General features: G+C 54.3%; 1 protein-coding gene across 5 annotated transcripts in view; it reads left to right on the forward strand.

The window, feature by feature from the left end:
- The window catches only part of Mta1 (metastasis associated 1), a 40692-nt gene that overhangs the window by 13580 nt on the left and 7024 nt on the right, over positions 1-20088 (forward strand). For 3 of the 5 annotated variants that reach the window (XR_003847528.1, XM_029557828.1, XM_029557829.1), the window contains exons 3-10: positions 5137-5230; positions 8604-8654; positions 9253-9379; positions 9451-9514; positions 12234-12351; positions 16927-17029; positions 17694-17793; positions 18079-18267. Coding sequence is in view for 4 of the 5 variants with exons in the window: in XM_029557828.1 (XP_029413688.1) it covers positions 5137-5230; positions 8604-8654; positions 9253-9379; positions 9451-9514; positions 12234-12351; positions 16927-17029; positions 17694-17793; positions 18079-18267 (846 nt within the window). In the remaining variant the exon portion in view is untranslated. The remainder of the gene's footprint in view (positions 1-5136; positions 5231-8603; positions 8655-9252; positions 9380-9450; positions 9515-12233; positions 12352-16926; positions 17030-17693; positions 17794-18078; positions 18268-20088) is intronic. The other 2 variants (XM_029557830.1, XM_029557831.1) reach the window with 1 other exon arrangement.

Here is a 20088-nt window from a genome sequence, read left to right on the forward strand (position 1 = left end):
GTTGTTTCATTACCCTAGACCCGGGGGCACCCACATGCCACCTAGTGTGGAGGCTGGGAATGGGGGGAAAGGATGTGTGGACTCCAAAACCTGGGCTTCATTCTGTCTGCTTTGCCCTTGGAGTCACCTCCAGGCGACTGGAGAAGTGGGGTGGGGTTGAGGCCAGGTCATGGCAGAGCCATGGCATGCATGCACACTAAGCCTTCTTAACCCTACACATTGCTGTGTCGCCACCAGGACTGTCAGATGTGGCCCACCCGCTCTTGGCCTCCCTCACAAGCTGACCCCAGTTTGGAGACTTTCCCAGAGTGCTGGGGTAGGCAGATATCCCCTCCCAGCTTTCTTCTCAGCCCTGTGTCCCTGGAGACCTGCCTTCTCTCCTGCTAGACTGGGTAGCCCTGGGGCCATGTTAGCTTCCCAGAACACCACAGGCAACAGGAGAGGCTGCTTTCCTGGAACTTGGACTTGCTGGCATTGGTGACTTGTGAGTCTTTGGATCAAACAGAACAGGGAGAGCAAGGTTGGGTATTGCCCCACACTTGGCCCAGTTGAACCTGACCTAGGCCCTGCAGGTAGGCCCTGATGGGTGCCAAGATGTGGCCCCAGGGCCTTCTAGAGTCTGGCCTTGCCAGCTTCTTAGGCTGTGCTGCTTGAGGCCTTATGCTGCGGCAGCATCTGCCACCTCCTGGAGGCCTGAGGTCTGTGGTGACGTAGGTGGGCACAGGGCTTTCCTCTGACTCACCTCACTGGGGCCAGATCCATTATAGGTACCCTGTGGCTGGCCCCAGTCTGAGCTGACAGGAGGGTAGGGCAGTGGTTGGGTGGCTAGTGCTCTCAGCTGGAGCAGGTGGCTGCCCTGTATGTGGACCAGCAGGCTCCTATTCACACATGTCAACTACACAGTACTGTAGCTGCAGTGAGCGGGCCAAGGCTGTGTGGCTGTGTCCTCTCTACCTTACGGTGGAACCACAAGCTTGCAGGTGTCCTGGGACCCAGCACATGTAGCAGCAATGCTCTGCATGAGCCTCAGCCCTCAGGGCTAAGCACAACCAACCAGTCATGCAGTGACGGGTTGTGTGCTGGCCCAGATTCCCAGGTGTAGACCAGCCTCGCTGAACCTCAATGCCAGGCCCCTGTGCTGTAAGAATAGGGCTCTTGCCTGACTTTGGCTTTGGTCTTGCACCTAGCTCTCTACAGATACAGAGATCTCCACAGCCTTGGGGACACTGTATGTCTTGCTCTCTGGTACTTGAGGTTAACTCTGCATAAACTACCTCATGTCCTGGGCTGTCATCCACAGCCAACATGTTCAACACACAGAGAATTGCTGCGGAATCCTCTTACAGAGCAAGGACAAGCCCCATCAGTGATGAGAAATTCCAGAATTTCAGAGGCAGGTGATGGTTGGAGCCATTTTCGGGCTGGCACTGCCAGCCTCTAGGGCATAGACCTTTCCCTTGCCTGACGTCCCTAGGATATTAGGAAAGGAAAGGAGCACTGAAGTTGTGTTCCAGGATGCAGGACATGAAGGTGGGCACCACTCACAGCTGTCAGCACAGATCAGGAAGTTGTAAAGCCCACCCAGGTTACCTGAGAGGATGAGGTACTGTTTTCACTGTGGGAGTTTTCCAGACTCATAAGACAGCTTGGAAGTCTGGGAACTTGACTGGCCAGAGCCCTTCTCGGTGCTAGAACAGTGGGTCCAACAGGATCCACACTCAGGTGTGCAGAGTTCAGACAAGTCCTCCCTGGTGGGAGGTGATGAGTTTCTCCTGGGAGCCAAAGCGTGGTGTGGAACAATATGACTGCCCACTCGGCCCTGTGATGACACCATGTGATGATGCCATGGCCCTAGCTTTTCAGCATTGTGAAGCCCCCTGTGGGCAACAGGATGAGATGTCACAGAAGACCTTTAAGATGAAAGATAAACACATGCACACATGAACATGGAGCCAGAGAGGAGCTGGTGCAGGGGACAAAACTGAAAGCACACCAGTATCCTCAGGGGGAAGAGGCAGCATGGAGTATGGGCAGGCGTTGTGCCTGGGAGTCAGGGCGAGGGAAGCTCTTGAAAATAAGCATGAGCACCCAGAAGAGGAAAGGGCTTTAAGGGAAGATGGGGTGACAGCTGGGGACTCCTCCTGGAGAGTGCGACGGGGATAAAGAGATGGAAAGCAGTCAGAAAACCAGAAACGGTCCTGCAGCCCAACACTGTCTCGGAAGGAATTACAGGAAATGAACCTTGCCGACAGGCGGGAGTGACCTGAGGAGTAACAGCGCCTTCTTGATGAGCCTCACCGTTCAGAGCACGGGAGATGGAGCACATTGAGAGGAAAGGCAGGTTGCACGTGCACACCTGCTAGCCTCCTAGGAGGCCATGGAGGCTGTGCACGATCGCAGTGATGAGACCACTGTTCTGGGAAGGAAGGTGGGGGTACCCGAGCCTGGACACCTGTGAGGATGGTGTGGGAGTGTCTCCAAGGATCAAACCGTGACATTTGTTCAGGGACTTCCCAGCGGAGCCTTTTGGAGGTGTCTGTGGTAGTTGGGTAGAAAACTAGGCAAATGGAGAAGCGTGGTTGACGGGACTGTGGGAACAGGGAGGAAGAGGACTGTGTTGCAGTACCAGCTCTGCCTTTTTTTTTAATTAATTATTTTTTTTTTGAGTCAGGGTCTCCCTGTAGCCCCAGCCGTCCTGGAACTCACAATGTGGACCAGGCTGGCCTTGAACTCACAGAGATCCGCCTGCCTCTGCCTCCCGAGTGCTGGGATTAAGGGCGTGTGCCACCACACCCGGCTTTGAATGAGTTTTAACCTTTAAAAAAGATCTCCATTCCATTTTAAAATATACTGTTTCTTATAGAAAGACTCTTTTTGCTACTAACACTGAGATGTTGGTGCATGCATCTCTAATCTGTATGTATCTGATTATTACTAGTCATAATCGGTTGTACTTGGATCCTTGGCACCTGTGTATGTCTATGAAGTCATCGGGTAGATTTCAATGGTAATGTTTATCACCCCTACTAATTAGCATGATGTCAATTTCCATGTTTCCTCCTCAAATATAATACAGTTAATAAAATTTGTTGATTTTTTTTTTATTTTTTTTGTGTGTGTCTATATCACACAGAACATCCCAAACCATCTTATTCAACTGTACACCTACTTCCCAGATGGCACCTCCCATAGCCTCCCTCCCCCCACTAGAGCCCTTATACTCTGTTATCCCTGCTACTACTGTCTGCTGTGTTGTCGGCACCCCCAGCCGTTTCCCACTACTTGAGCATCTCTCAAAATGTCCTGTAACGGTGGTGGGTCACCTGTCCTCTTGATCAAGGAGGCCGAGGAGACCCCATGAGGTGGACTTGAACCAGTGTCCAGTCTACAAAGAGGAGGGTCAACACAGAAGAATCATTTCCTCCATGCTTCCAAGCAAAGCCAGCCACAGTGGAGCAGGACCTTTGACTCATCTTCACATAGGCAGAACTGGTAAAAGAAAGCAGCCAGGGGCTCCTCCCAAGCCCATGTGACCCCTGAGGTTCGAACAGATCCTCAAATGGCCTTAAGAGTAAAAATAAAGTGGTTTATCTGGGCCAGCTGTATGGCCTTAAACACCCAAAAGGGAAGCATAACCAAAGACTAAAGTGGCCAGTATACTTCTTTAAGAGCCCATGTGCGCAGCTAAAGGCTACAAACAAGCAACAAGGCCAGACAGCAGCTCTGCCATTTTAACATGGTTGTGCGGCCACCACCAAGCTCTCTGGGCCTCTCTGTGGGGAATTATCTTGGTAATTGAAGTGGGAGGACTTGCCTGTGGTGGACAGTACCATTCCTGGCTGGGATCCGGACTATTAAATGGAGAAAGCGAACTGAGCAGCAGCCTGCCTCCATCACTCTGCTTCCCAACCATGGAAGCCACTGACCAGCTGCTTGAAGCTCCTGGTGCTTTGACCTCTTCACCTTGAGGGATAGTAGCCTGGAACCATGGGCCAGAATAAACTTTTCCTCCCTTAAGTTATTTTTGTCTGAGAATTTATTGCATAGCAACAGGAAAAGAAATTAGGTACAGATATGGAAAACAAAATCAGAAATATGGTATTTTGGGGATGTGTAGTGTATGCTGGGCTATGTGTGGGGTGAGGCCTGGCCACGGTGACTGTTGGAAGTTGGAGAAGTCTGGACCCATGTAGCTGTCATGGGGCTGCGGTCTGTTGTCACTGCAGGACTGCCTGTGACATTTGATGCCTCACCCTGTACGTGTGCTGTTGCGCCACGGTAGGGCCTGTCAGAGACACAGGAGCTAGTGAGTGAGCTCCTGGTGGCCACAGCAGGATGGTCTGAGCACAGGAGGCATGGAGGCCTGTTGGATGATGGCTCTAGGTACGGCAGGTGTCCACAGCCCACAGCAATGTAAGTGAACGAATGGGTAGATAAGCAGGAGTGAGCGGACATCCTGTGTGCAGACTCTTCATCCAGGACGGGGACGCCTGTCAGGGTTAGAATTAACCCTTGCATCCTTACTTACATGTTATATGGACCCTGGCTGGTTGTGTGATATTCCTAGTGCCAGCATGCAGGGTACACAGTCGGCTCAAGGTCTCAGCAGGACGGTAGCTGTTGTGACACAGGTCTTCATTGCTGCACGCCCTGTGGTGGATGGTGCTGGGGCCTGAGCTAGAGGGAGTGGGGGTGGCTGCAGGCTGGGCCAGGGCTGTCCTTGAGGGTTTCTGGTAGAGCAAGCAGGGGTTGATGCGAGGACCTGTCAGTCCCAGACCTCCCACCCCTTTGGGGCCACTCTCTTTGTAGGGCCCTGGCGGCCAGCGTAGTACCTCAGTGCCCAGGTCATGGGGGCAGCAGAGGCAGGGGATCATACTGTGAGGTCTAGTCCACTGTGCATCCCCTTTTGGTTGCTCTGACCTGACTGGGTATGTTAGAGATGTGGCTGTCCCCACCCCACTTGGGGCAGCACACCTGGGCTGAGGTACTGAAGATCCATTCCTTTCCTCTGTGAATGTTCCTGGGGCCATAGGAGACAGGCAGTGGGGGGGGGGCGGGGATGGGAGGGTGGCCTGGGCCCAGTGTGAGGCCCCTCCTGGGGCTTACATCGCTGACACCTCTGCCTTGCTCTTACAGACAGCCAATGGGAACGTGGAGGCCAAAGTGGTGTGTTTCTACAGAAGGCGGGACATTTCCAGCAGCCTCATCGCTCTGGCTGACAAGCATGCAAGTGAGTTTCTGCATTTTCCCTGGGGTGATGTGCCTGTCCCCCTCAGGGCCTGCTCTTGGGTCCTGGCCTCACTGAGGCTGCTCTGTTAGCCTGCTCTGTCCTCTCCTGTCTGAAGCTGGACTCTGGTGACACCTTTAGGGCCCTGTGCAAGTGCACAGTCCCTCTAAGATCCTGTTTCCCCATGGGCTAGGACAGAACAATCCTCTGTGCCTCTCACTAGTGCCCTATGCCTGTTGTGGACCAGCCTGGAATGTTGGTGGGCCTGGCCCCTGGCTCAGGCCCACTAGGCAAAGGGTAAGGGAGATGCTGGTCCAGGACAGAGGTCCTGGTCACTACCTGGCCCCTCAGATAGCTTGCTTGTTTTCCTTTTGCTGGAAGCTGTCCCCTGCGTCCTCATAGTGCTTTCTGAAACAAGAGCCTTTCTCCTTGCTCTGAGAACTCAAATCCAAGCCTGATAAACATGGTTCCAGGGGCTCTTTTCCTCCCCACTGGACACCTGCCTGGTCCTTGTGCTTAGGGTCTGACCTCTCACTCTGAAACAGGCTCCTACAGACTGATGACACCTGTTGCACTTGTGGGTCATATAACTGGAGCAGGAGTCTGTGAGCATTGGACAACTAAGTGCTGGATGCTAGACCTATGGAACATTCCCAACTGCCATGCATCTTTAGGGGTCCTGTGCAAGTTCACAGTATCTCTCGGGTCCTGTTTCCCCACAGGCTATGGCAAAACATCCCTCTTTGTGCCTCTTGCCAGTGTCCTATGCCCCTTGCCATGGACTAGCCTAGATGGTTTAGTCACCTGGTGGGTTGTTCCTGAGCCTGAGGACTATGAGGCTGTGGGTGATACCTCCCAGCAGATGAGGAGCAGGGCTGCCCAGGCCGTCCAGCCAGGAGGGTACTTTTCTATCCAAGCATCATCCCTGACTCTTGCTGCTGGGTGAAGGGCTCAGGACCCACTTGTAGTCTTCACAGACCCTATTCCTGCCGGGTGGGACCAGGGTTGCTGGAGCCAGGGTCTCCCTGTGGTGGCAGTCACGTAGGAACTTTAGGTAGCTGCCCCCAGCAGGAGCGTTTGAGAGGTAGGATGTCCACAACTGGCCATTTTCCTCCCCATCTCTGGGACCAGGTTAGGGAGGGGTAAAGAAGGGACCAGAACTGGCCTTAAGTAGGAGTAGTTGCTGGGTGTGGTGGCGCACACCTTTAATCCCAGCATTCAGGAGGCAGAGGCAGGTGGATCTCTGAATTCAAGGCCCAGCCTTGTCTATATAACAAGTTCAGGCCAGCTGGGGCTACAGGGAGACCCTGTCTCAAAAAGACAAAAAAAATAGGGGTAGTTAGCTGTGAAGGGCCGGCCATTCTGCTCAGGGCTCCAGGCAGCCCTGGGTGACTTCGCTGGTCATGAGCCTTTGTTTCTGTTGCCTCCAAAATGAACACGCACCTCCCATCTAGGATCGGGGTCATGTGCTCAGCACCCCTACTGGATGTAGACTTGGGCTGCCCTTGACCTCTGACCCTGTGGCCCCCAGCTGCATGTGCTGCATGCTCTGTGGATGTTTGGCATGGTTGTAGCCCATACGTCCCAAGTCTACAGGAAGGTTGGGGCCATCTTGTGTCTGCCACAGTGGAGGGTGATGGTTTGCTGGAGGGGCAGTTACCTGCAGTGGGAACCAGGGACAAGTAGCCTGGTTGGAGCCTCTCTGCTGTCCAGGTGGCCCAGGAGGGCTGCTGTCTCTATGATGTGAGGACACAGAAAGGATGCCCAGGCTAGTTTAGTACAGAGTGGAGTGCCTCCTGGAACCAGGGAGACCATCCCTCCACTGAGTTCTCACGAAAGCTGCATGGAGGATTGTCTGCCCAGGCCTAGGAGCCTAGCCAAGCCAAGGAGGCAGCCATCAAGGGCACCACAGAGTTTGCTGGCTGACTCCTGCTGGCCTGCCTCATGACTGCTGAGGATTCCCTGGGGCCGCCTGCCACTCCTTCCATTTATCTAGAGCTCTCTATAGCCAGGGCACAGCTGGTCCCACAGCAGGGAGCCCTTACCACAGGAGCTGTAGAGACCCAGTGAAGGCCTTGCCTTAGGGTCAGAGGCCTCTGGTTCCCACAGTTGAGGCCCCACCAGGGTGTTCAGCCCAAGCACTACCCTCAGTTAGGATGCCAGACACTATCCCTTGTAGCAAGAGTTTCCTTCCACAGGGGCTTGGTAGGAATGTGCCCTGTCCTCTTCCCTGCACAGCAAGCCTGGCTGGGCCCAGCAGAGTGAGGCTGGAGGCGGGTGGGAATCCAGTACTAGTGCTTCTGGGCCTGAGAGGGAGATTGGAGTAAGGGTGGGGACTGTCCCACTTGCCCTCGGGATTAGCCCTTTGTGAGATCTTTATGGGGAGCTAGAGCCAGAGGCTACAAATGTGGCTAGGACAAGGTCTAGCCCTGCCCTGGGGCTGGGAGAGGCGAGGGCATCTTGGAACCACTGTGGGCCTCTGCTGGGGCTGGCGAGAGGGCTGCTCATGGGAACACTGTGCATGGGCCCATCCACCAATGGAGGCTTGGCTCTGTCCACTAGCTGTGTTGTGTTAACATGGTGTGTGCAAGCAGAAGCTGACTGAGGGGTTGGCTGCTGGGCCTCTTGTCCCTGTGATCACCCAGGCTCTGGGTGATAATTTGTGTGGAGTTTCTGACTGCTGGGCAGGTGCTGCTCTGGACAGGCATGCTTGCTGCATGTTTAGGAGGAAAAGAGATGCCCTAGGTTCCTGAGGCCCTGTCATACTGAAAGCAAGCCTTGATCCCTACCTCCCAGTCCTGGCCTCCATCTGAGGTGCCAGAACTTCCTGCAGTCACCACATGGGGGCAACAGAGAGCAGCCATGCTAGGCAGGCTGATTGGAACTAGGGCCTGGTGACAGTAGTTGGGGCTGTCCCCCTGGTGGACACACTGGGCAAGCCTGGGCCATCAAAGTGTACACTCTTTCACACTCTCTAATTTGGTCAGCATCTTCTGGGTGGGAGCCCCAGATACTGGCATGTATTGCCCTGGTCTGTGCCATCCTGTCCAGAGACCCTGGCTCACGTACTTGCCATCTGGAGATGGGCTAGCTCCTGACTGTTGCAGTGTGTTTGGAGTGCTGTGATTGGGAAGGACAGAAGTCTCATGCAGAGAGGGTCCAGGCAGCATTTGGAAGAGGCATGGGCCTCAGGTGGGTGGGCAGCCTGAATGTTGGAGCAGGCAGGATGTGTGTAGATGGTCCTCGGCTGGGTGGTATTTGTCCCCCACTGGGAGGCCTGTGGCCCCCATGTCTCCTCGGTCCGGGCCCTGGGCAGGGAGCAGGCGCTGGCGCTGGCCCTAACCTGCCATCTGGGTGCTGTCTGTCTGTTATGTAGCCCTGTCAGTCTGCTATAGAGCCGGACCAGGGGCGGACACCGGCGAGGAAGGTAAGAGCCGACCTCTGCAAGGAGGGCGTCCTCGCGTCTGTGTCCCTGGGCTGGGGCGGGCGACGCACAGGTGGCTGTATCCTGGATGGGCTGCCTGCATGCCCGTCCCCGCGTCCCCTGCCAGCCGGCTGAGGGAGGGATTCCCCACATTCAGCCTACAGCCCAGTCTTGGCTGCTGCGGCCCAGGCCTCAAGGGGTGTCCTGTGGTGCAGGAAGTCTACAGTGGGCTATGCAGGGCCATCTGGCCTTGGGCTGGAGGACGGAACCCAGGGCTGAGGAAAGCTGCCCATCCCTTCTGTCCTGGATGTGTAGTGTGCCCGTGTTTCTCCTGTTTTTCTCTGCCAGCTGCTTCTGAGGCCAGTAGGAATTCTGTCCTCTTCCCACCTTGATGTCAGGGGCCCTGTATCCCAGGGGGCCAGGGCATGTGCAGAGAGCCCTGCCCAGAGCTCCTGAGCCACCTTGGGGTGGGCAGGGGATGTGCTAGGCAGGGAGGTGGCCCTCCTGTGCTTGGCGCCCTGCACGTGGGGGGCTAGCCTGGGGACTGGAGCTGGTGGCAGCCGTCTGCAGAGCTGACTGACAGGGCCTCTTTGTCCTCCAGGGGAAGTGGAGGAGGAGGTAGAGAACCCGGAAATGGTGGACCTGCCCGAGAAGCTTAAACACCAACTGCGGCATCGGGAACTGTTCCTCTCTCGGCAGCTGGAGTCTCTGCCTGCCACCCATATCAGGTAGCTCCCACAGCCCCTGCCTGGTCCCCTGCTGCCTGCTTCTCCTCCACCTGCCCATCCTTCTCTTCCAGGGGCAAGTGCAGCGTCACCCTACTCAATGAGACTGAGTCACTCAAGTCCTACCTGGAACGTGAGGTGAGACTCATCCCTCTGTCTGCTGTAGCTACCCTTACATTGTCCCCGCACCTGTCCTGGCCTGGATATAGCGGCCACCCTCACCCTCTTCATTATGCCCTAGCTGCCTCTCTACCTACAGCACCCTGACACCAGCATTCTGAGGGGAAATTAGTTTGGATCCTTTTGACCACTCCAGATATCCATCCGGAGTACCTCCTGGGGTCCTCTTCTTCTCAAATGACCACCGTGGAGGATATGGTTGGGGTTGCTGGAGTCACCTTGTCTCCCATCTGGGTGCTTACCAAGGGCTTGGTGGGTGTCCAGTGGAGAACAGTCCAAGGTGATCCCCAGAGCTGCTGGCTTTCCTTGGCATTGCTGCACTTGGGACAAGTAGTTCTTATTCAGGATCACCCTGCACTTAGTGAAGTGTGCCCATTAGATGCCACCCCCCAGGAAACTATCTGCTTCTGGGGAAGCAAAGTCCCTGCGAGTGTTGTGGGACACCATAGCTGGGCCAGTCAGGTAGTTGAAGGGAACCCTGGTAGTCAGGTAGGAAACATAGGAGTCCCCATCCTGAGACCTGGCTTCCAGGACTCTGCTGCCACAGCCTGAGCCTTGTGGCCTAAGGCTTCCATGTTCAGGCAGCTCAGGCTGGCCTAGACAAGGCCCAATCCCTGCATGTCCCTGGGGAGTGCCACTGAAGCTCAGGCCTCGAGGGTGCCAGGATGATAGAGCATTTCCCGAGCTCGCCCACAGCTTTCACATGGGACTCTTGGTGTCCAAATGCAGAGCTCATGGTAAGCCTGCGGGATACCACCCCATATTCTCAGCCATAGCCCACTCCTGCCACATGAAACCCAGAAATAGTCAGACAGTGGTAGTTAGAGCTATGTGAGTCCCTATAGGGCTGCAAGTCTGAGCATCCATGGACATGGTGGTCCAACCAGAGCTGTGTAAAACCTTGCAGGGCCAGGACTCTGAGCAGCCACGAGATATGAGCCAGCAGTCCGCTGAGCAGGCAGGGCCTGTGGAGGAGGCAACGGAGAAATACTGAGTGTACAGGAGCCAAGCAGAGGCTGTGGTTGCTGCGGAGAGTGTTTCCACTAGGGAGAGAGGACTTTGGAAAAATCCCTAGTGCCAGCTATAGAGAAGGGTGCCACTGCGGAGTAGGAAGAGACACACTGTGAGCCAAGCCCAGCTGTGGCATGGCAGCGATAGTCCAGAGCTGGTCTAGGCAGTGTCCTGCTGCGGCTTGCCTCAGTCATGGGGCCCGTGTGTTCTTTATACTGTTTTCCACTTAGATGTTTAGGAAACATGCAGTACCTGAGTGATGGGGAAAAGCAGGTACCTCAGAGACCTCTGTGTGTCTGAGACTGCCTTCACCCTCTTCCATTGGGTGGTGTGAGCTGCCCAGCATTGTGCTAATCCACCTGGGTCCAAGCAAGTGCACCTGGGACCTGACAGGTATAAATGCCACCAGCCTCTGGGAACCATGCTTTGCCTAGATTTCAGTCTTTGGCCCTCACAGGAAAATCTCAAGAAACAAGAAGAGCAGCCACATCCCAGTCAGGAGCCAACAGAAGGGATTCCTGGTACCCTTGCTACTGGAGCGACTCAGCGAAAGCCAGGCTACATGCTTTCTGTAATTCAAGGAAGTAGTAGTAGGGTCTGAGCACAGTGACAGGTCTGGGCCAGCAGCCCTTGCCTCTGGACCAGGTCCCCAGACAGGCTGCATATGATATGCCAGGTCATAGTGGTGCTAACATCTCAGTAGAGCCACTGAGAAGAGTTATTTTCAGGGTGGCAGCAGGAAGTGGGATGAGAGCTGGGAAAGAGGCAAAGGAATTGCGGGTCATGGAATGTCAACATGATGACTAGCTTGAGTCCAGGTGCTGGGGACGAACTGGCCTCCAGCCTGGGAGCACCAAGACCCGCAGGAGCCCAGGCACTGTGGAAATGCTAATTGCGGGCCTGGAAGTGCAGAGAACATGGGAGCACAGGGACAGCAGGAGCCCAGGTGCTGTGGGAGAGCCTGCTGCAGGCCCAGGATCTTGGGGACCGGCAGGAGCCCAGGTGCTGTGGGAGAGCCTGCTGCAGGCCCAGGAGGCTACTACTCAAAACAGAAATAATCATGTTATTTCCATGGAACAGAACTGGACTTGGGGTTCTTAAAGCTGCGCCAGAGAAAGTTTGGGAAAGACTGTGTTGTGAGTTTCAGTGCTCATCAGACCGGGTGGCTAGAGCACAGAGCTGGAGCAGCCAGGAGGAGCTGTAGCCTGCTGTTGGGGATAGCTCTCTGTACTCTGTTGGGAGCATTTGGGCATCTCCATGTTTACCTGCCTGCAGCCTGTCGGGTTTGTTTGTGGAGGCCTTGGTTTTTGTTGCTTTCACATACTTTCTTATAAATTAAATTTCAAATTGTTGTGCTGGCAGAAAGGTAGCTTTTGTGTCTTCTACGAGGGGGCTGTGCCCAGTGACTACCCCCCGCCCCCAGCAAGTTCATGTCCCATGATCCTCCGAGCTATCAGTTTCTCACCAGACAAGCATCCTTTATAGCAGTTTGATGGAGTCCCTCCCAGCTCTCCCTGCATTTCCCCTGTTGCTGAGGTGCTTCTGGCCTGGTGTCATGAGCAGGCAGGTCACTGTCCTGCCCTCCCCTATCCATGGACCGGCTTGTTGGGGATCAGCAGAGATAGCAGGCTTGTCTGACTCCTCTGCCTTGTGTGGTGTTTTTCAGGATTTCTTCTTCTATTCTCTAGTCTACGACCCACAGCAGAAGACGCTCTTGGCTGATAAAGGGGAAATTCGAGTAGGAAACCGGTACCAGGCTGACATCACTGACTTGCTGAAAGAAGGTAAGGGACAGGCTCGCCGCAGCTGGGAGAAGGCGGGAAGTGGTGGCTGTGGCTGTGCCTGATGTGTGTGCACACATAACACGTAATGGTGAGACACTGGCCAGGCATAGTGTCCATGGGGTAGTGGGCATGAGGTTTGAGGTAGGCTTCACGTGAACTCTCTCAGAGCCCCCTTCCCGGTGGGCATTGGGATGCAATAGCACCCCAGCCCCCAGAGCCACGTGTTGAACCCTTGAGGCTTAGACTTAATTTCCCTTGGGCAGTTTTCATTTTGGGTTTTGTTCCTGCAACACTGGGGATGAAACCCTTGATGGTGGTGGTGGTGGTGGTGGTTTATTTCCACCATGTGGGTTCCAGGGATTGAACTCAAGTGGAAAGGCATACGTGTGGAGGTCAGAGGATACCGTGTGGGAGATGAGTCTATCCTTCTATTGTGTAGGTACTGGGGATCAAGCTCAGCTTGTCAGGTTTGGTGGTAAGTGCTTTTACCCACTGAGCCATCTCACTGGCTCATTACACTTTTAAAACTCTTTTTCTCTCTAAAAGCTTTCTTTTCTGTAAATCCCCTGGGGCTTGTGACTCGGAGGGTACCTGTATGTATTCTGTGCTAGAGGCCAGCTGGAGGCTGACCACAGGTACTCTGACCTTCATCTCCTAATGAAACACTCAGGCTCTGGCCCAGCAGCCAAGCAGGGGCTCAGTATCCCATGTAGCTGTTCAGCAGCCTCTGTGGATCTCAAGTGCTCTGCCTGGTTCTAGGGAGAATGATGGCACCTTGGGCTCAGGGTGGCAGTTTGCTGGGGCACATGCAGGCTCTGAGGAGGCACAGAGTAGATGAACACTGGCATCAGGTATCCTGATGGGCCTGGAGTCAAGTCAAAATTCTGATGACTCAAAGTTGTCTTCTCCTGAAGACCTGGCATTTGCCCAGCAGTCACCTCCACACTCACTGATCCATGTGTTGTAGTTTCTGATTTCTTAAAAATTATTTTTAGCCAGGCGTGGTGGCCCACGCCTTTAATCCCAACACCTGCAGAGGCAGGCAGATCTCTTGTGAGTTCAAGGCCAGCCTGGTCTACATAGCGAGTTCCAGGACAGCTGGGGCTACAGGGAGACCCTGTCTCAAAAAGACCCCCCCCAAAAATAAAAATTATTTTTAATTTATATTTTTATGTATATGAGTGTTTTGCCTGCATGTACCTAAGTGCACCTGTGCTGGGCAATACCCACAGAGGCCAGAAGAAGGTATCAGATCCCCTGGAACTGGAGTTACGGATGGCTGATAGCTGCCATGTAGGTGCTGGGAACCGAGCCCAGGTCCTCCACAAGAGCAGTGCTCTTACTCGGGAGGCAGAAGCAGGTGGATCTCTGTGAGTCCAAGGCCAGCCTGATCTACATAATGAGTTCCAGGCCAGCTGGGGCTACAGGGAGACTCTGTCTCAAAGCAAAAACAAAACCAAAAAAACCAAAGAGCCATTTCCCTTGAGCCATTTCCCTAACCCTCTCTGTTTGAGTTTTGAGCGGGTCTTGCTATGTAGCCCTGGCTGGCCTGGAGCTGGCTTTGACCTTTTATTTTTTTAATTTCATTTATTTTTATTTTATGTGTATGCGTATATTGCCTGCATGTAGGTAAGTGCACCTGTGTCATGCAATGCCCACGGAGGTCAGAAGAGGTGTCAGATCCCCTGGGACTGGAGTTATGGACAGTAGTTAGCTGCCATGTGGGTGCTGGGATTCAAACCCGGGTCTTCTGCAAGAACAACCAGTGTTCTTAACCGCTGTGCCATCCCTCCAGTCCCGGCTTTGAACTTCTGTTAATCCTCCTGCCTCAGCCTTCTGACTGCCAGAATTTTAGGTGAACACTACCACACCCAGCTGGTCCTGTTTCTATTGTCCCCATCCCCTGCCTCCCTGTGTTCCTAACCTGTGGATTCTATTGAGTGCTTGCCGGCTCAGCTCTGAGCAGATTCAGCTCCCTTTTTGGTGGTACTGGTCCTGGCCTTGGCATAGTGTCCCCTTAATGTTAGGAGCTTATCTCTGCCGATGACTAGCTCTGGTACATCCTACGGTTAGCCACTTTGGGACCTCCCAGGCCTTCTGGATCCTCTGGCTGGGCCCTGGCTGCCTCTTTCATCTCTCTGGGACCTGCTTTGGGCTCCTGAGCCAGCTCAGCTCACCAGCACTCTCCTTGGGCCTGCCCCCCACTGCATAGTAGGTAGCGAAACTTCTTTTATGGAATCTGAGAGAGGGTTAGTGTCCCACCACCACAAGCCCTGAGTCTCTGGATCCTCCTCACTGATCAGCCTAGTCCACTGGGTGGTTAGGGAGACTGGCTTCTCCTGTCCTTTAGCTCTCGGTGGCCTTCCCATGGGGGACCTGAGGCTGGCTCTTCTGGCCTTTCTTCAAAGCTGAGGTGAATTTTGGACTCTAAGCCTGACACTTGGCACACCACCTCCCTTTTCCCCTTTGTCACGTGACACACCAGTTCTCTTCAGCTCTCTCATCTGTGTCTCTGCTGTTGTAAGTTGTGACTTATTCCTGTTCTATGCCGGTAGTGCCTAGTGTCTCTGAAGATGTTACTGTTTTGTTATCTGGCAGTTGCTGGGGGTAAGAAGCCAGGGCCTTGCATATGCTAGGCCAGAGAGCTCTGCCTCCTTAGAGCATGTGGCCCTGGCCTGGCATGGTTTTTACTTCGTTTTGTGTGCCCTTCTCCCTTACTGGATTCTATGAGTTTCGTGGCTCTCATTGGATCTCAGAGTGAGGTATTTGTTAAGCTGAGCCTAATGGCTGCTGGGCGGGGTCTGGCTCCCCAGGCACAGGGTTTGAGCTCTGTAGAGGAGGTTGCTCTTCATCTGCTGACCTCTGTCCCTCAGCTGAACCTGGTTATTTTGTCCCTGCCGCTCTGGGCTTCCTGACCCACATACATGTGTTCTTCCTCAGCCGGGGCCCAGCCAACTACTGACTGTGGCTTCACTGCAGGCTCCTCCTCAAGCAGGCCCAGCCCTGAAGCTCCACAAATAGTCCTGACCGTGTCTAGATTCCTGTCCTGGAGCCATAGTATCTGCTTTTCCCATCTGGCCCAGGGGAAGGTCTGAGGGAAGCAACAGGCCTCAGCTGTGAAATCTGTGAACTTGAGTTGCCTGGCAGGGCCACAGAAGTGGGTGAGGTTCAAAGGTCAGATGACTTTTTTTTCAGCATCTGTTACTCAGAATCCAGACACTCCGGTTGAGCGGGGTGCTTTGAGACTGCTGGAGAGTGCTAGGAGAGCCCCAGGAGACCCTGCCTTGGCTGTGGGGCCTGCCTTGGACGAAAGCAGGTCCCAGGGCTGTGGCTTAATTCTCCATAAGCCCCAAGCGGGAACCCCAGGCCTGCTGCGGTGTCCTCCTCCCTCCTGACGTCCCTGCAGCCTTTTGCACGGGGAGCAGTGGCTTCCCGGCAGTGTGTGTCTCCTTGGTGAGGAGGTGGCTTGGGGCCCCAAGACAGTCCTTGCTGTGTGCTCCAAGCAGTTGCCAGGCATTTGCTGTGAATGGCATCTTGACTTGGATAGCAGGTGAGGGGACTGAGGACAGTCCACACCAAGACAGAGACCTACCACAGCACGGGGAGATGCCACTTCCCCGGGCCTGCTCAAGCTGGAGATTTTAGAATCCACTGTGGACCAAGACCACCAGGGAATCCTGATGGTTCAAGCCCTTCAGTCCCCACTGTGGTCCCTGCTAGGTCTCTTGTACTCTTCTACAAGGGTCAGGAATGGTTTCTTAGAGATATCCAGCCCTGCTTCTGCCAGAGACCTTGCTAAGTGCCCTGACCCAGGACCCAGCGTACTGCAGGGCCTCAAGTACAGGCTGTCCATAGCCAAACAGTGTATCAATGCCAAGGGCCAAAGGGGAACTAATGGGATCTGGTGGGAACCAGGAAGCTTGATACTCTCACTAAATTATGAATGTAGCCCTTGGCCAGAGAGTTCAGGACAAAGGATGGTTATGGGGTTGCTCCTCAGGGCCTCTCCCTAGAGGCCTGGCCAGGTTCATGACACAATTCTCCTGGGGACTCTTTGGCGCTGCTATGAATTCTTCGTGAGTATAAAAGGTTATTTCATGAGGAGTCTTCCCAGCCAGAACTTTGAGGGCAGGGGAGGTCTCACTATGACACTGGAGTCCTGGGCCCTCATGCATCTAGGGTTAGCGTTGCCGGACCTGGGACAGAAAAGACGGGCTAGAATGAAGCCTTGGTTACCACAGGGCACTGAGAGGTGGTCTGCATCCCAGTTGCCTCATTTTCAGTGTCCTGAGTGACAGTTCCATCCTGCTGATTTTCTGACTTCACAGTGTTCTTTTGAGACCTCCAGGTCACTCCTGGCCATAGGGGTATGTGTCAGTTATAGAAGCTCACCCTGTGCCAGTGGTGCCCTGGAGTATGTTGGGGGCATGTGTGCTGACCTCTCTTCCAGACCAGCATCTCCCATCACTTGGGAAGGAGGAATGGTCTGTCCACCTGGGAAGGAGACAGACCCTTGGCTCCACTGGGGTTTTCCCCACAGCCTTTGCTGAGCTCACCAGACTACACTTCCTATAGGTGAGGAGGATGGCCGAGATCAGTCTAAACTGGAGACCAAGGTCTGGGAGGCCCATAACCCACTCGTGGATAAACAGATCGACCAGTTTCTTGTGGTGGCCCGGTGAGTTCTAAGTACTAGGGACAGCAGATTGTTGCCTGAATTTTCTGGGTCAAGCTCTCAGGGGGTTCCAGTCTGTAGGTGGGTCTTGGGGCTGTAAATGTTCTGGTTTCAACAGGTCCTGGGACAGGTGTGTGCTCGAGTGGCTGGGCCTGCGTTCTCACCGCTGTGCCTCACAGCTGTTCCACGATAGGCAGAGCTAGGCTAGGACCAGGCCAAAGAGCCCCTGGCTCCTGGTCTGCTGGGTGGTTGGCTCGAGGCTGCAGGGTTGAAGGAGGTGGAGCGCCAGAACCCATGCTCGGACTCCGCTGCAGCCCAGGCAGATTCCAGCATGGCCCAGAAGGAGGCCTGTCTACATTTGTCCTGTGACACTCAGGGTCCCCAACCCTGAGGCAGCTCGTAGTACAGGGCTATCCAGCAGACCCATATAGGTATGGAGAATTCTCTGAACCAGCATTGAAACACATTTTTACATTCCTTGTCCCCTAATTTATTCACACATAGGGCTCATGTGCTGCCAAGAAGCTCATGTGGCTTCTATCCTGGTCGCCTCTGAAGATGAGCTCTCTGGTGGATGTGCCCCCTGGGTTCAGGCTCTCTCTGACCTGCCTGTGGGGGCTGCCCCTCCAGGTCAGCTCTGGTGGTTAGTGAGTCTCCTTCTCCCCAGCTCTGTGGGCACTTTTGCACGGGCCTTGGATTGCAGCAGCTCTGTGCGGCAGCCTAGTCTGCACATGAGTGCGGCAGCAGCCTCCCGAGACATCACCCTGGTGAGTGGGCCGCCTCCCCTGCCCTCTTCTGGAGTCCAGCACCCACCTGGGAACAGAGGATCCTAGCGTAATAACTGTTGCCTGGACCTCAGCCTCTCCTGGCGCACCGTATACTTGGCCAGTATATGCTAAGGGAGTTAGGGAGGGCTTCCCACCGAGGGACCTGGGCAGCCAGTGGACTGTCACATCAAGACCTGAAGGAGTGGGGCTCACAGCACAGGTGCAGGAGGATGTTCCTAAGGGCCTGGGACAGCCTGGACCCAGGGGAGCCCTGCTGTCTTGCAGTTCCATGCCATGGACACACTGCACAAGAACATCTACGATATTTCCAAGGCTATCTCGGCCCTGGTGCCTCAGGGTGGGCCGGTGCTCTGCAGGGATGAGATGGAGGAGTGGTCAGCTTCGGAAGCCAACCTGTTTGAGGAAGCTCTGGAGAAATATGGGAAAGATTTCACGGACATTCAACAAGATTTTGTAAGTGCTTAAGTGGGGTTGTGGGAATGGCTAGCTAGGCCCCGTCTCCCAGTGGTCTATGGAGGGTGCCTAGCAAGCTGCATATGCCTGTTATGTCCGGGGCTCTGCTCTCACAATTTTGACATTCTGTGGCCACCAATGAACAAAGGGCAGGCATCATGAGAGCTCACAGTGGGGCTGAGCTTAGAGAGCACTGTCAGGACACTAATGTGGAGGAGGGTCCCCTTAAGACTTGTCAGCTGCCTGAACTTGTTTTTGTTTTGTTCTTAAGTAAACTGAGCCTCCCTCCTGTGTGCAGTTCCAGCAAGCCTACAGGGTCTTCACTGTGAGAGGGCCTGTGCCCTCAGGGCCCCCCCAACTCCCCAGAGGATTGAATAGTGTTAAACTTGACTGAAAGTCCACAGGCACCCTGGTGAAGGAGCATATCTGTATGAGGTGAGGCAGCCAGGCCAGCTTGGCTATAGGCCTAAGGATATGGGGTTGCCAGGAACCAAGATAGCGTGGGCTGTCATTGTCATGGGAACAACATCCACATAAGGCTGGGCATGGTGGCTCATAATCTGGAATCCCAGCACCCAGGTGGTGAGGCGAGAGGTTTATGAGTTTGAGGCCAGCCTGGGCAACAGAGTGAGCCTGCCACAAACCAACCCAGTGGCAAGCCCAAACCAGAGTGGCAGAGCCAGAAGTGTACAGAATGCTGAAGGAGGCAGACAGAAGGGCTTCTGGCCTGAAGGAGCAGTCCCAGGAGGCCCAGGCACTGGCTACTCCCACAGCCCATAGCACGAGTGACCCCTGCCAGGCAGCCTCATATGTAAGTTGACCAAAAAAGTAAACAGAGTAAGGAGAACCTTGAGTAGAAAGAAAACACAGCAGTTAGAACAGAGCTGGCAGCATTTGAAGGGAGGGCGTGGGGTGGGGTGGCTGTAGAATCTGCATGTTGCCCGACACACTTAGCAGATGCCCTGAGTCTGTCAGAGACCTTAAGGGCTACAGGGCTGCCTGCTAGAGAACAAGGTGTGCTGGCTGGAGGATAAAGAGGACCAAATACAGAAGTAGAACTCCGTTCAGCACACACAAGCCCACCCTCTTGCTTAGCTCTCTGCCATGAAACATTTTCATGGGTCTGTTTTCAGGAAATTGTTTTAAGCAGATGAAGTTGGTAACTACTAGAGAAACAGAAACCACAGGTGACATTCCTATCATGGTAGACTTCAAAAACTGAAGCCGACTGGGCATGTTGGTGCATACCTTTAATCCTAGTACTTGAGAGGCAGAGGCAGGCAGATCTCTGTGAGATTGAGGCCAGCCTGGTGTACATAGCAAATTCCAGGCAAGCTGGGGCTACAGGGAAACTCATCTCAAAGAACAATAGCAATTAATTAATTAATTAGATAAAAAGGTAAATGAAATAGAGACTGAAGCTCTAGCCTGGGGTGGATCGCAGTGGTAGAGCATTTGCCTTACTTGTGTGAGGCCCTGGGTTTGATCCCTAGCACTGCTTAAAACAAAAACACCTCTTGAGCCCTTTGAAGTTAAAGGTGTCGTTCTAACAGGAGCTGAGCGAGAACACTAAGCATAGGTAACCTGGCTGGCAGCCCAGGTCGCACCCGAAGAAGGGCAAGGTTAGGCACTTATAGACACTGCTGTGTACTGACTAAATGCTGGTGGGAAGAGCAGGAATGTGGAAGGGGTCCTAGAGTCAACTAGCCCAGAGAGGCAGCTTCCCAGCAAAGGTGAAACACAGCACCGATGGGGCTGGAGCAGGGTGCACATCACCCTGTTTTGGTCTCCTGTGCTGCTGGAGCAGAGCATCTGAGGAAT

The sequence above is a fragment of the Nannospalax galili genome, unplaced genomic scaffold, assembly GCF_000622305.1.
Source record: "Nannospalax galili isolate Female #2095 unplaced genomic scaffold, S.galili_v1.0 scaffold68, whole genome shotgun sequence".
NCBI classification, from domain to species: Eukaryota; Metazoa; Chordata; class Mammalia; order Rodentia; family Spalacidae; genus Nannospalax; species Nannospalax galili.